General features: G+C 43.9%; 1 protein-coding gene across 1 annotated transcript in view; it reads left to right on the forward strand.

Annotated features, from left to right (window-relative positions):
- Positions 1-15029, forward strand: part of THSD4 (thrombospondin type 1 domain containing 4) — a 2493250-nt gene that overhangs the window by 343624 nt on the left and 2134597 nt on the right. The window contains exon 3 of the mRNA XM_078684935.1: positions 14941-15010. Coding sequence (XP_078541061.1) covers positions 14941-15010 — 70 coding nt within the window. The remainder of the gene's footprint in view (positions 1-14940; positions 15011-15029) is intronic.

The following is a 15029-nucleotide window of genomic DNA, read 5'->3' on the forward strand; positions in this document are numbered from 1 at the left end:
GGTTTTTATTCTCTCCGGAGGAGAACACAGCAAAACGGACAGCAGGTATCGTTCTGAGGTGCTCTCTCTGCATCTCTGAGGCCTGGCCTCTTATACATAAGTTAATCACTTTATTGCATGAAACACATTCTCGTTAATCCTTTGATGTACGGAAAGACATCCTCGGAACCTCCCCTTCAGGCCCGTTCCCACACATAGTTACAGTTGAAGTCCCCACCCCGGTCACAACAGGTGATGATCATCGCGCAGCTGGATATTCCGCCGATTCACGGAATGTGTGGGGTTCGATCGGATCTCGTAGGGTGGGGGCTTTGATTGACCCGAGGGTCCTTTAATGGGAGGAAGCTTCCTACTGTACTGGGGGCAATAAACGGTATCCGCAGAGTCAGGTGGTGGCCTGGGAACGAGGAAGACAAACGGGCACACAGGGAAAAAGGGGTTTGTATCAAAGGACCTGGGACCATGAAAGGAATGAAGGGAGGTGTCGTGCTGGGAACAGGATGGGATTCCGAGGCAAAGCTGCGCTGAAGAGGGGTTTATGACCCGAGGCATGTGAGGGCGAGGGGGTTGTCGGTATGCGGGGGGGGTGCCTGCGAGGCTAGGAGAGGGAGAGAGAGACGCGCTGGCTATCAGCAAAGGGCAGGGAAGCCATGGTGTTCAAAATGGCGGCTGTTTATGTGCGTGAAAGGGTTCGAGAAGAGCAAGAGGGCGCCGACAATGTTGACGGTTTCAGCCTAACTTTCAACACCAAGACAGGTGAACTCGAAGATCCTAGGCGTGTCCCTGACGCCACTGGGTTCAACCCCGGTTCTTCAAGCCTCACACTTAGACTTGAATAGTCTGTGTCCTTTCCGCACACAAAGGGCGACAAATGCAGAAAGAACAGATGATGGGCGGAATGCTGAATCAATCGAACTTTCAACCCCAGTCACAGATCTGGGTTAAATCCATTGTTTTTTTGCATTCCACGCCATTCCAGTTTAGATGTAGCCATAAGCAAATCAGTCTTGACCCTGTTCCCCAAGGGAACAGTTCAGCTAAACTGCCAGGCCAGGTCCTCCCTGGACCATAAACAAGCATCCTGGGACTAAATTTGGGGTTTCACCCATCATCAACCAGGATAGCTTGAATCTGGTGGAGTAACCAGCACGGGACACAGGTTTGGGCAAACCCTTCCCACTTAGGGCGACAAATGGAAAAAGAACAGATGATGAAGTGAGTCTGGAGCCAGGGTAAGTAAGTAAGTAAGTAATATTTATTGTACAGTTAATAAAAACCATTACAAAAAACCAGCAGCGATAAAAACAATTAAAAATGGAAGATATCTGTAGCAACCTAAATGTTGGTTCTTGTGAGTAGTTAAAAACTCCAATAAAAGGAAGATAGCTTCGCTTAAACAGTACTGAAAATTAAAGTTTAAAAGAACGGAAGGAAAGTTTTTTTGGGGTGAATGATTGTCCGTCACTAAGGCGTTGCTGCAGTTCCTCTGGGGCGATTTCTTGTGGTTAACCTAGCCTCTTTTCCATTTCGTAGAGCGTTGCGGATCTCGTTCCATTTTCGAAGGAGTACTGTTCTTTGTCCCCATGTGCTCGAGCCTTTTGGGAGCTCTGTCCGTGTTTATGCCAGTTAGTCAACTGTGCCTCTATGTGGATCGAGTGTTTTATGCTCCAGGGGTATGGAAGATACGGTTTCTTTGTCCATTCGTTCCTACTTTATATTGATTCTGGCTTCTACGGCTTTGATATATTTTACCAGTCGAGAGGCCATTTGGACTTCATCGCCTGAAAAGCAAGCCAGAGCTGCTTGCCTGCAGGACCTGATCCCTTTTTTGTTGAACAGTGGTCTCAGCAGGTTCCTGCGCTCTGTCTGCAGCGCCTTGCAGATTGTAATGAGATGTATGATATTTTCCTCATCGTTCCCGCACAGGCGGCATTTTGCTGGTTTTGGAGGTCGTAGCCAAGGGGCCATGTGGTCTGCAGAGGGCAGTACACCTAGTCTTTTGTTTTTTTGGTGAAACTGGTCAAAAGATACGGTTGTGGTGCAAGCTTTTTATAAGTGTGTACAGTTAGCCAGCCGTGTGCTCGCTCCGTCAGTGAGGCTTTATCCTGTAAGAGAGATTCTTTTCTGACGACATTGTTTACTGTTTTTTTAAAGCCTGCCAAGGTCCCTTGAAGATCCCACAGTTGTCGCGCCCCCAGTTGCTTTATCGAGTCCTCCAAAAAAAGCCTTGCTGGGCTATTGTCTTTGCTTTGAAGTTCTTTCCAGAGTAGTGCGTTCAGGGTATTTGCCTCTCCCCTACTGATTTTGTACCAGCTTTTGAGGTAAGCTCCCTTGCGCGACAGCTCTTCTTTTACCAACCCGAATTCGAGGCGGATTTGCGCCGGTGAGGTGTATCGCGGAAGTCCAAGAATCATGCGCATCGCTCTTGTTATTATTATGGAGCCAGGGGAGGAACTCTGTAAACTTCATAGGCATCTCTTTAAAGTCTCCTCCACTTCAAAGGCCCAACTGGATATAAGTACTGGACCTCAGATACCACCACTTAGTTACACTTTAAGCCTGGGTAGTGAACTCCACTCTGTTCTCAGAGTTGCAGAGTTTATCTCACTCTGTGGAGCTGACAGAGTTCAGAAAAGCTCTGCTCCACGTAGCGGAGCAGAGTTTTTTTCTCGTTCGCCAACGGAGCGCGAGTTAGGAAAATCCAAAGCTAGACCACTTCTCAGCGAGATTTCTCAACGCGGGTGTTCACATATGATCACTACTGTTTGCGTGGGACAAACACCTGGCACTAAAAGTCAGTGCGAATGGTGTGAGGTAACCCACTTTGCCACTCACGGAACCCCGCATAGCTTGACAGAGTTCTTTTGTTACTTCGCAGAGTTCCACATAGCAGAACTCTGCAAACTCCACCCAAGCTTAGTACACTTCTGGACTTGTGGATACTCTGCCAGTAAGAAGGACTGCTCTGCTGCTAAATGGACCAGCACTCTGCTAGGCTCTACCCTGAAGGATCTGCAGCCTTCTTGTGCTGACCTGCTGCCTTCCTTCCTCTTGCCTGGGAGAGATGAAGTAGACCTGGAATCCATCTTGAACCCAGGACCCTAGAGTGACTTAAAGGGTAAGTCTGCTGGCCTCCTGATCTGAGCCCCAGGGACCTAATAGGGTCCCCACAGCTCCTGGCCATCTTCACTGAGCTCTTGACTCTCAAGAGGTGCCTCTCAGATCCTGAGCCCCTGGAAGTGGTCTTTCATCTCTTAAAGTCAATCTCTTGGGCTCTTTGCAAACAGGCACGTTTACTCCGGAACCTCATAGCTCGCAAAAAGATCCAGAATGAGTGGCCGCTAGTTCGTCTTTTCACACAGCAAGTCTCAGTGCTCACAACTGTGAGGCTCCAGCCTGTCAGTCCGTAATGCCGAATGGCTCTTCACACCCCGCAGACCACCACCAGTGACACTCTCCTTGCTTGCAGCAAACTCTTTGTACAATTCTTGAGAAGTTATAACTTCGGTAGGACTTATCTGGCAGTCTATCTGCCTCATACTCAATAGTTGTCAGTTTGATCTGTTGTTTTGGATCCAGTCCAGAGTGATCAGATTTCCAAAGTTCTCAGGTTCTACTTATTGGAGTTTTTGTTGTCTTGATCTTGTTTTGTTCATTAAATTCAGCTCTCTTTTCCTAACTAGGTGTCATATCTTTTTGTGTGGTGTTCACATTATTTTACTGTTTGACGAGAGTTAGAAATGGGGGTCTTTAGTTTGCAGAGGTAGGTCCCGTTGACCGAATAGGGACCCTTGCTTCTAGTCAGTGTAAGGAGGAAACATACTTTAGATAACCGCTGCTCACCCCCTTGGTAGCTTGGCACGAGCAGACAGACTTAACCCAAAAGGCAATGTCTAAAGTATTTGTCCTCACAACAACACACTGTCATACAGTGAAAACACCACAAATGGATACCACACCAGCTTAGAAAAATGAATGAAGTATCTTTATCTAAACTTAACAAGACCAAAATTACAAAAATCCTAAATACACGTATTAAGAAAAATTACTTTCAAAAGGTTTTAGCAACTGAGTCCATAGAAAACTATGGATGCGTGATTTCTTGCAAAGTACCTGTCGTTGCGGCAAAATTCACCAAGCCAAACAGCCACAGCGATGGAAAGCGTAGAAAAACAAAGAGATGCCTTGATACACGAGACCTTCAGGGATGTGATGCGACAGTTCCGCTGGACACAGGGGAGCAGTGTGTCGGGTCCGGTCTGTAGGAGGAAGTGATGCGTCGATTCAGAAACAGACAACTCCAATCTGTGGGTGATGCATCGAGGAAAACTTGCCACACAGGGATGATGCGTGGAAATCCGGGATAGTTTGACGAATGATGCGGCCGTGTGGAGCAGCGCTGCATTAGTTTCTTCATCCGTGATCTCTCGATGCATCGATTCTTGCAGCAGCAACAGGCGCTGCATCGGTTTCAGCAGCGGCGCGGCGGTGTGGGAGATTCTTCTCACATCATGGCGTTGCATCGGAAAACTGATGCAAGAAGAGCGATTCCCCGATTTTTTTGTTGTTGCATTGCTTTCCAGCTCCCAGCAGCAGAAACAACCTCCAGAGGCCCCACACAGTCACAGGCACTCCTGGCAGGTCAGAAATCCCAGCAAGAAAGTTCAGGGGAACTGGAGTGAAGTGTTTGTGTTCCTGAGACTTCAAAACAGGAAGCAAGCTCTACTCAAGCCCTTGGAGACTTTCCTCAAGTAGGGTACATAGCACACAGCAAAGTCCTTCTCCTTTCCTTGGCAGAAATAGCAACTTCAGGCCAACCCCAGACACACAGCAAGGACAGTACTTCTCCTCAGTTTCTCCAGCTCTTCTCCATTTGGCAAAGGTTCCTCTTGATTCCAGAAGTAGTCTAATGTTCAGGGGTTTTTGGTCTAAGACGTATCCCCCAAAATGTCTTTGCTCTGTTTGTGCAAGGGTCTCTGAGCCAAGTCCAAACCAGTTCTCTCCTCTCTGGTGCAGCTGCCCGGCAGGAGGTCGAGACAACATTATGTAAGGTAGACAGGCCCTTTTCAGGTGCAAGGGAAATCTCCTCCCTCCACTCTAAATGAAGATCGGGGCTATTCAGGTGCTAGTGGAAACTCCTCCCCCTACTCCGAATGCAGCCCAGGTCTATTCAGCCCAGCCCTGACTCATTCTGGAAAGACAGGACACACATCAACCCCAACCCCCAGTGGCTGTCTGAGAGAATGCACCTCCCCAGCCCCTGTCACTCCAAAACCAGATAGTCAATACACAAACAGGCAGAGGCACATAGAATAGTTAAACAAGAAAATGCCTACTTTCTAAAAGTGGCATTTTCAAGCACACAATTTAAAAAACATCTTTACTAAAAGATATGTTATTAAATTCTGTGTTCGGAGAGCCTAAACTTTATTTTTCTATCTTATCCCTATGGATAGATATGCTTGTAAAATGTTACAAAGCATTCCCTATTCTGCCCTATGGGGCAAGATAGCCTTTCAATAGTAAAACACGAAATTGGCAGTATTTCACTATCAGGACATGTTACACACTTCAGTACTTGTCCTACCTTTCACATACACTGTACCCTGCCCAGAGGGGTACCTTGGGCCTACCATAGGGGTGTCCTATGTGTAAGAAAAGGGAAGGTTAGGGTCTGGCAAGTGGGTGCACTTGCCAAGTCAACATGGCTGTTGGCAAACTGTGAACAGGCACTACAGTGACAGGCCTGAGACATCTTATCCGGACTGCTCATGTGGGTGGCACAATCAGTGCTGCAGGCCCACTAGAAGTATTTGATTTACCAGCTCTGGCACACCCAATGTACTTTACTAGAAATTGACCAGTAAACCAAAATATGCCAATCAGGGAGAAACAATCATAATAACAATTTACACAGGGAGAATATGCACTTTAGCACTGATCAGCAGTGGTAAAGTGCCCAGAGTCCTAAAACTAACATGCACAGTTCAGGAAAAAATAGGAGGAAGAAGCAAAAAGTTTGGGGATAACCCTGAAAAAAGGGCCAAGTCCAACAATGAGTTACACAAATACTTTACACAGTGCCTCTTAAGTTATATGTGAAAAAGAAGCAGAGACTTCTGGGTAGCACCCAAGTTTAGGTGAAGAATAACTCCTGTATAGGCCACCCTACAACACCAGCGACACAGTGTATTGGCTCACCTCAAATCTCTGTTTTTCTAGCATAGTTTTTAAGGTTGACTTGGATGGTATTAACACCAATCCAACGCTGTAATACTGTGCCAGGTAAAAGTCGTTTGTCATTTTACAGCTCAGCATGGATGGCACTGTGATAATACTATGCTTCAAGAGAGTGTTACAGCTTTGGATTGGTGTAAATACTTACCCTGGGCAAAGGGCTTCGCTACGCCCACAGAGTGGGCATAGTGTTGCCTACTTCGCCCTTTGCAAAGTAGGCGTAGCAGGCAACACTACGCCCACTCTGTGGGTGTAGCAAAGTTGCCCGCCACCCGCCTACCTCCCACCCTCCCCTACATACCTAATTTGAGCAAATACTAAAAGAAAAGTAAATAAAAGGCACTTACCTTGTCCGCTGCGTCCCAGGGCTCCCTCTTCTCATTCGCGCCGCCGTCTTGGATACCAATGCGCATGCGCGGCCGCCCACGCATGGGCATTTCTCACGAGAAATGCGCATGCGCGGGCGGCCGCGCATGCGCATTGGTATCCAAGACGGTGGCGCGAACGAGAAGATGGAGCCCCGGGACGCAGCGGACAAGGTAAGTGTTTTTTATTTACTTTTCTTTTAGTATTTACACAAATTAGGTATGTAGGGAAGGGGGGCAGGCGGCGCGTAGTGGGGCTACGCGAAGTGCATAGGTGGGCGTAGATTCTCGCCCACTTTGCGTAGCTTCGCGCAGCCCCACTACGCATACTACGCCCACCCTTAGTAAATACCATCCAAGTCAACCTTAAAAACTATGCTAGAACTTTGAAGGAAAAATAAGCATTTGACGTGAGCAAATTCAGGGTGTCGCTGGTGTTTAATGGCTCTCTATACAGGAACTACTTTCTAACTAAAATTGGGAACTGCCCAGAGTTCTCTGGTTCTTTTTTCTGCATAATGTATGCAGCACTGTAACCCTGAAAGGTTTTTGTTTTGATATATATTTAAAAAAAAATCAAAGTTTCAAGGTACACTATAGGTGAGGCTCCCGGTGTTATGGTATTTATTTTATTAACATTTACATCTGTATTTATCTATATTTATTTTTGTCCATCTTATTGGTATATATCCATATTTATTTTGTGTTTTAGGAATAAATGGAGCTGTAAAATGGTATATTTCTATGTTTATTTAAATCTTGAACATGCACTCATACATGGATGCCAGTCACAATTCAGCAAATTAAGCAGCCATGTACAACTAAATACTATACAAACAAGTAAATATAGTGTTATACTATAAATATATATTCACATATGCCTATATAAGGAAATCTCATCCTATTTATTTATTCCCCCTTGCTGCCTATCTGCTCAGCTGTTGCCTAGAATTCCTGAAAGACAGCATTGAGTTTCTCACAAAAGCACCGTTTTCAGTATGTTTCTGCTTTTAAAATAAATACAGACAGGAAAGACATTGCTTTCTGTCTGTATTTATCTGTAAAAATCAGTAAAAATGGAAAACCCGAAGCCTTAACTATAGGTAGGTGAAAATGTCTGTTAAAATATATCACTCTAAATTAACATAACCACTGGAATTCACAGGATTCCCCAGTTATAGATATCTCAAGTAACTATGGGCCAGATGTAGGTAATTCTATTTTACCGATTCATAAATACCGAATTTTACCGATTCAGTATTTATGAATCGGTAAAATAGAAGGTGGGAGATGTAGGTAAAATAAAATTTTCAATTACCGAATCGGTAACATTCGGTATTTACAGATTCGGTAAATACCGAATCGGTATTGCCCATTGATTCCTATGGGCCTTAAAGCCCATAGGAATTAATGGGCAATACCGATTCGGTATTTACTGAATCGGTAAATACTGAATCCTGCAAGGGTGCAGGGGGTGTCACTTTGACACCCTCTAGCACCCTAAATACAGGCATATGTGCCATGTGGCTTACAGACATGCCCTAAGGGCATGTCTGTGTGTCACATGGCACAGGTGTGCATGCACACCTGCATTCGGTATTTTACCACCCAATAGGATTGGGTGGTAAAATACCGACTCTTAAGGGCCTGTGACACTCTCAGGAGTGTCACCTACATTTGGAATTACCGATTAGGTAAAATTACCGATTCGGTATTTTACAGAATCGGCAAATTTACCGAATCGGTAAATTTACCGATTCTGTAAAATGCTGGCCCCTACATGCCGATTCCTAAAACCCGGTCGGTAACGGCCGAAATCGTCCGTTACCGACCGGTATTTCCTCTCCTACATCTGGCCCCAAATATTGTGCTCAAGTTACTATAACCTAGGTCCCAGCAATGCACAGGATTGTCATCAATGGTGTCATTTATGATGTTGCGGTGATGTTGTAAAACATGTCATGAGTGATGTAATTAGAAGTGCGTGACGAGGGTGTGAGTTAAAGGGACTTCACGGCAGAAGTTACAGTGACTTATAAATCATTATAACTGGTGAATTTTAGTGGTTGGGTTAATCTAAAACAGTATGTTTTATTTGAAATTCCACCTATCACATCTTTAACCTTCATTTTTTTGAGTGAATTTCTAAGATTTTTCAAATTTAGATATTATTACAATTCATAACTAGAACGTCACTTTAACCTTTGCTTTTTTCAGTGCGTTTCTATGTTTTTTTAATGTAAAGTAAGTTGCTCATAGCTGTGTGCTGTATGATGTTGGGTGCCCTAATACAGCAGGGCATTGCCTTTAGTCATGTGCAGAGTGAAGTTGGGTTAGGCCCTGTGTTTACCCCCTGCTGGAGCCCAACCTTTGTGATGTGACAATATTAAAGATGCAATTTTAAGGGTTTACAACCATTACAACGCAACAATTACATCGCAGTGCTGTTACAGCGCAGGTTTTACTACGCATACCATTACAACGCATTACACTGGGGGGCGCTCTAGGATAGGGAATAAGTTTAATTTACTATCCAACACCTTCCCTAGTGTCCACGGGGACTGGAGTTGGAATAGTAAATTAAACTATTCACTATCCAGCACCCCCATGTGTAATGCGTTGTAATGGTATGCGTAGTAAAACCTGCGTTGTAACAGCATGCGTGGTAAAAGCATGCGTTGTAACGTCATACATTCAATTTTAAGTAAGACTGACATAGTGACTTCGTAAAAGGATTAAAATGCCAAAATATAAAAAGTGGGCCTATTGGCTCTATCAAGGGGTCAGCACCACATGAACAACTATAGCATAGACCTATACATAAAAAGAGCGGACCACTTGTCTTTGTCATAACTTCCCCAATAATTATAATCAAATGTATATTTTATACTTTCACAGATTACAATGTGTAATAAAATTGATTGTCTTAAAATATTTGTAATAAAGCCTTGCTAAAACAAATAACATCAAAATTGGGCGAGGTCCTGGTCAAGCCCTTGTTTTAGGTGGGAAAAGCTCAGATTGGGAAATTTAAAAATGCGTGCCCACGGAAGAACTGCTTTCTGTTGAATACTTAGGGTGCCTTTATCCGGACAAATTTTTTATGTTCAGACGTAGTCACTTTTTTGGAGCTCAGATTCCTCCAATTGGGGGAGCCTGCAGACTGTAGCCAAAGAGGACTCTATGAGGTTAAAAACATTTTCCGTGATGACCCACTGAAACAAATTTGCTACTGCAGAAAAGCTCCTAGTTGGAGAAAACTGAACCGTCAGCCCTGTGGCAATCAACCTTGGTCTGAATAGGTTTGTCCCCATCCATCGGAGGCTGTTGGATTCTAAAAGCTTTCAAGTTCCAGGTTTTTCAGGATGTTACTTTGACACAACCTAGCATCCCAGGGCCTCAAAAACAGCACTTGGTTGGGTCAAGACTCCCTACGGCAGAAGCCAGCAGGAGAGCCCAGTGCAGGTCTGGTTGGAACTGACCAATTGGGCTCTTCAGCAAAAGGGGGCCTTGCAGCTTGTTGTGGCACTGTAGCTTAACAGGATGTCAGCAACTGACCCTTAGAGTTCACTTTGTCATGATACAAGTGGGAGCAGGCACAGCCCTTCAGGTCTCCTCTCAAATCTTAAACAGCATGTGCAGTTCGTCTTCTATTCTTCCAGAGGTACTGAGTGTTCTGCGGAAGGTGCCAGGAATTGCCACATTAAGTCCTGGCACTAGCTTGTGGGTTGAGGTACCCCTACCCACTATTGCAGCAGTTCCTTTGTGTTGTACTGTAAACAATCCCAGAATACCCTTCTCTGCCTAGGTCAAAGATGGTAAAACTCTTGGCCCCTTGTGCAGGGCTTATGTGCCCACTCCAGAGGTGTGGCAAGGAAAATGAGCACCCCTTCTCTGCGATCACTTTAAACCAGTACTTCAGGCAGCTCCATCACTGCCTGGGAGAACATAGAAGGGGCCTGTGCAGGTGTCATGTTACATCTACTTATGACAAGGAATACCCTTCAAAGTTAATCAAATTACTAATGCCTGCTCAAATCCTTAAACTACCAGAGGAATAGACACACCTCCCCATACCCAGGCATTTATCTCTGCTCCAGGAGCAGTTTTCACAGCTCATTCAGGGCTTCAGCATTCAAAGACCAGTAGCTGGAGATTAATGCAATATAGTCTGTGGCGTCTCGGGAGGCTTTAGCCAGGGTAATGGTAACTTTATAACTATACATTTTCCTTTCTACTTATTAATAATCGAATTTCACCAGTGAATTGAGCCAATATTAAATATTTCAAGAAATCAAAGAATTACATTTCTAGTTGATTCCTAACTGCAGATAGAATTATTAAATGTAAAAGAGCATTACACTGTTTCCCCATAGAAGAGCCAGCCTTGCTACAGTGGCAATAGCTTTTAGCTGCTAGTCAATGTAAGGACATTAATTTACATTTGTATATTTCCTCCTTTTAAATACCAAGCACCCTGCTTTGCGGGCTACAAGACCTACATAGGGAACCTACTTATTTATATTTGAAATTATGGTTTTCTCCTGTCAAAACAGTTTTTTTTCAGGCCACGTTGCAGTTTTAAACTGCAGCTAGCAGGCTGCTGTAGCAGGCCTGGAGTCCCGTTTGCCTGGTCACACTAGTAGAAGGCACAGTACTGATGTAATATATAGGTGACATTTAACTTTCTAGGCCGTAGGGGTATTTTGGACACCATGTTCTGTGGACATATAGGAAAGTTAAGTAAGCCAATTAGCTGTTAGCCAATTCTACATGTTTTGGGAGGCATAGTAAAAAAAACAGCAGTATCGGTCCACAAACAAATGGTGGTGACCATGCAAAATGAGGCACTTTCTCAGAGAAGGCATCTTTAGCATACCTCCTCACCAGTAAGAGGGCTAATTTCCTTAAAGTAGACTTAAAGTAGCCCTTTGTGGCAGGATGCAGAGCTTTTTAAAGCAAACAGGATTTGGCAGTCAGTGACCCGGAGTTCTGTAGCACAAGCAGCTTACCTCAGTCTCTTCTGCTGTGGGTCTCTCAATACTAGTTGCTGAGAATTCTTGGCACTAAGACCAGTGATTTCTGCTCCATACTAATAACAACCTTACAGGCAGAGGCTTAGTAATCTACAAGTCAAGCTCTGGGAATGGTATCATGCAGTTTCTGAGTTTTTGTATTTTCCTCCCAGACTGGCCAAGTTACAATCTTTAACCTTTTCTATTCCAAAGAAAGTTAAAAGAATAGGTGAGCTGCATGTGATGGTAAGACTCATATTTGAAGAGTCTAGATATCCCTGAGACTGCTTGTTCCAACTGAGTCACCACTGGGGAGATCTTGTTGGCAAAATGTGTCTATTTTCTTGATGGTGGACGTTAAGTGAAGTGCTGTTGCCGCTGTTGCATCTGCAAGCCTTGTTAGCTGCCAACATTTGAAGAGGCCCAGACCTACTATTGGGGGTTCTCAGTCATTTAGAATCTAGCAACCTTGCATATTTACACACTCATTTTTGAAAAACACCAAACTACTATCTTTGCTCACAAATGCACCATGTGCTGCTCCCCCACATTGTCTCCTGCACGTACCCAGCACATCATAACTTTTCCCGGTGGAGCTGATGTGGGCTCATGATTCCCTGCTGCAGGATGTTGACGGGAAACATCCATTACAACGCAGTCATTACATTGCACTACTTTTACAACGCAACTGGTACAACTCAACTGCCTTTACATCGCATGCCATTGCAACACATGCCATTACAACACATGTCACCACAATGCATGCCATTACAATGCATACCATTACAACGCATGCCATTACAACGCATTATAAGGTAAGTAATGGAGATTTTTTTGTTTTACGTGGGCATGGGTTTTGGGGTAGATGGGAATAGTAATTTTTACCCCTAGACTATCCAACAACTTCCCTACTGTTGCACTCTTTGGAGTGGGAATAGTAATTTTTACCCCTAGACTATCCAACAACTTCCCTACTGTTGCACTCACTGGAGTGGTAATAGTAATTTTTACCCCTACACTATCCAACCTTACCCTACTGTTGCACTCACTGGAGTGGGATTAGTAATTTTTACCCCACACTATCCAACACTTACCCTACTTTGCCCAAAAAGTATTATGCATTGTAATGATATGCGTTGTAATGGTATGCGTTGTAATTGAATGCGTTGTATTGGCAGTTTTTAGAAATGAGTTGTAATGGCATGCGTTGTAAAAGCATGCATTGTAATTGTTTGCGTTGTAACGTCATATATTCCCACTGACTGGTCACACTACAACAGGAAAGTGGAACTGCTAGCAGGCAAAGCATATTTACTACACCTTGGATGGAGCCGGCTGAAGTACAAAATGTTTACCTTCTTTGCCTATAGTGAAATGTCTGAGTTTGCACGAGCGCGCTGGCAAAGTAAATACTTCATATAGACGTAATTTCAGAACACAGGGCACATAGGTGACATTCTGCATGAATATTATCTCACTCTAACCTTGTAAAAATGTTGAACGCCAATGGGTGAAATGGGTTGTGAAACTACGCACATTTATCAAATTGCTTTCACCTACTTTCAAACTGTGGGTATCAACTGAGGGATATGCAATATAGCAATGTGCAAAATACGTATTCCAAGTGTCTATAAATCTCGTAATTGTATTTACAAGATCATAAATCAGTAAATCCTAATTTCTTTTACAGTGTGCCTAATCTGCAAAACCTAATAAATAATAAAGTAAAAGGATTTTTTTTAAATAATGTGTTCATATTGCCATCAATACATTGTGATATTTACGTTATTTATAACCACATGTAGTACATTTTGGCAAACGACTGCTTGACAGGCAGTGGGTACTTTACTATGCCACTCCATCTGATAGTGAATGATGTTGGCTGGCACCTCTTGATTATCTACTGTGTTTAGCTGGACTATACAATGAAAGTGTACAGTTCATTTTACAAAGGCATCCGTGTGCCACAAGAGTGTCAGATATTTGAGGAATATTTCTAAACCGTTCTTAAAGCTTTGCTTTACTTACCAAAGGAACTTGACACCCCATGTTGTGTTAAGGAACAGCCACATTAGGAAGTATTTTGATGGATTAGATATATTAGGGTGCAGAGAAGGTGCCACGTGGAGGCAAGGGCGATGGGAATGCAGTTACCACCTTTAATACCAGCAGGCACATTTCTCCTTTGACGTTGTCAGTAATGCTGAAATACATGGCAGTACATACACTTAACCTGTGATCACTCCTCGGCCGTACAACCAATTGTACAATGAACAACATGGAATAGGTCTCACTATAAATATCGCGGGTTCTTCTTCAAGATGGGCTATTATGCGCTTGACCTCGCCCGTCCTAGAGGGATGTAAACTATCTGTGCCCTCGTGGCCTTTCAGACACAGAAATAATGCCTTTTCTAATCTACTCTGGCAAAAAGTGCTTGCTCTTCACTTCTATAGTTATAGTCCCGGTGAATATTGCTAAGTGGTGATCTGTAAATTTGCAGCGCTGTCCTTCCGCAGGGTCAGAGGCCCCAGCCTCTACTAACCTGATGTGGGTCCACCCAACTTAAAATGACCTCCTGAAGCCTTTGAACCCGAATATCACAGTTAAACCACTTGTTGGTAGTAGAAATGTCTTCATTCACAGCCAGCGTCTTGGCAATCACCCACAGACTGACAAAGGCAGTGCTTTGAACCGGAAAATAGATGTAACCTGTGCTTGCACGGTTTAGCCCCTTATTCCCAACATGGTGCAATGCCCAATCAGAGTGCACGACACTTCATTTGGATAGACACGAGAAGAGGCCATTTCTTGTAATAAGTTGAAAACGAATGAGCCAGCAGTGATTCGCCTTTTTCTTAATAATGTTATTCCATCTCTCAATTAAATAAAAAATAGTTACAAATCATAATATACCTAATTTGTTCTAGGTAATCATTAAAAAAAGTAAGCACCTTGAATTCGTTCAAAGCGAATGAGATTGTGGGTGGTAGATGAGGTAGCACGGTGTTACAGCGCTAAGGGGGTAATATCGTCATATTTATAACATATCACAGTTGTGCACAGTTCAGGAAGGCGCTTTCATTGCACACCATGTTTGTTCTGTATTGAAATTCCAGAGTAGGAATATGACCTCAAGCGCCGGCCAGAAGTGCAGGTATTCAGCAGGCATGCCACGCCTGGCTGCAGAAAGAATGTCAGGGTGGTATTATAAAAATGCGCTAAGAGCCTAGAGCCTGGCGCCTGAAATCAATATCCGTCGAAAATACAAACCTCCAATGAGCAAATGTACATCGTTTATTGAATACTTCCATTTATTTCAGATTGCTGGGCTCCATTTTGCTGTTTGGATTTCAGCTCGTTGTCCCTCAGCCATCCATTGAACACAGAAAGGTATGTATGCATTTTGATC

This window comes from Lissotriton helveticus, chromosome 3_2, assembly GCF_964261635.1.
Source record: "Lissotriton helveticus chromosome 3_2, aLisHel1.1, whole genome shotgun sequence".
Lineage (NCBI taxonomy): Eukaryota > Metazoa > Chordata > Amphibia > Caudata > Salamandridae > Lissotriton > Lissotriton helveticus.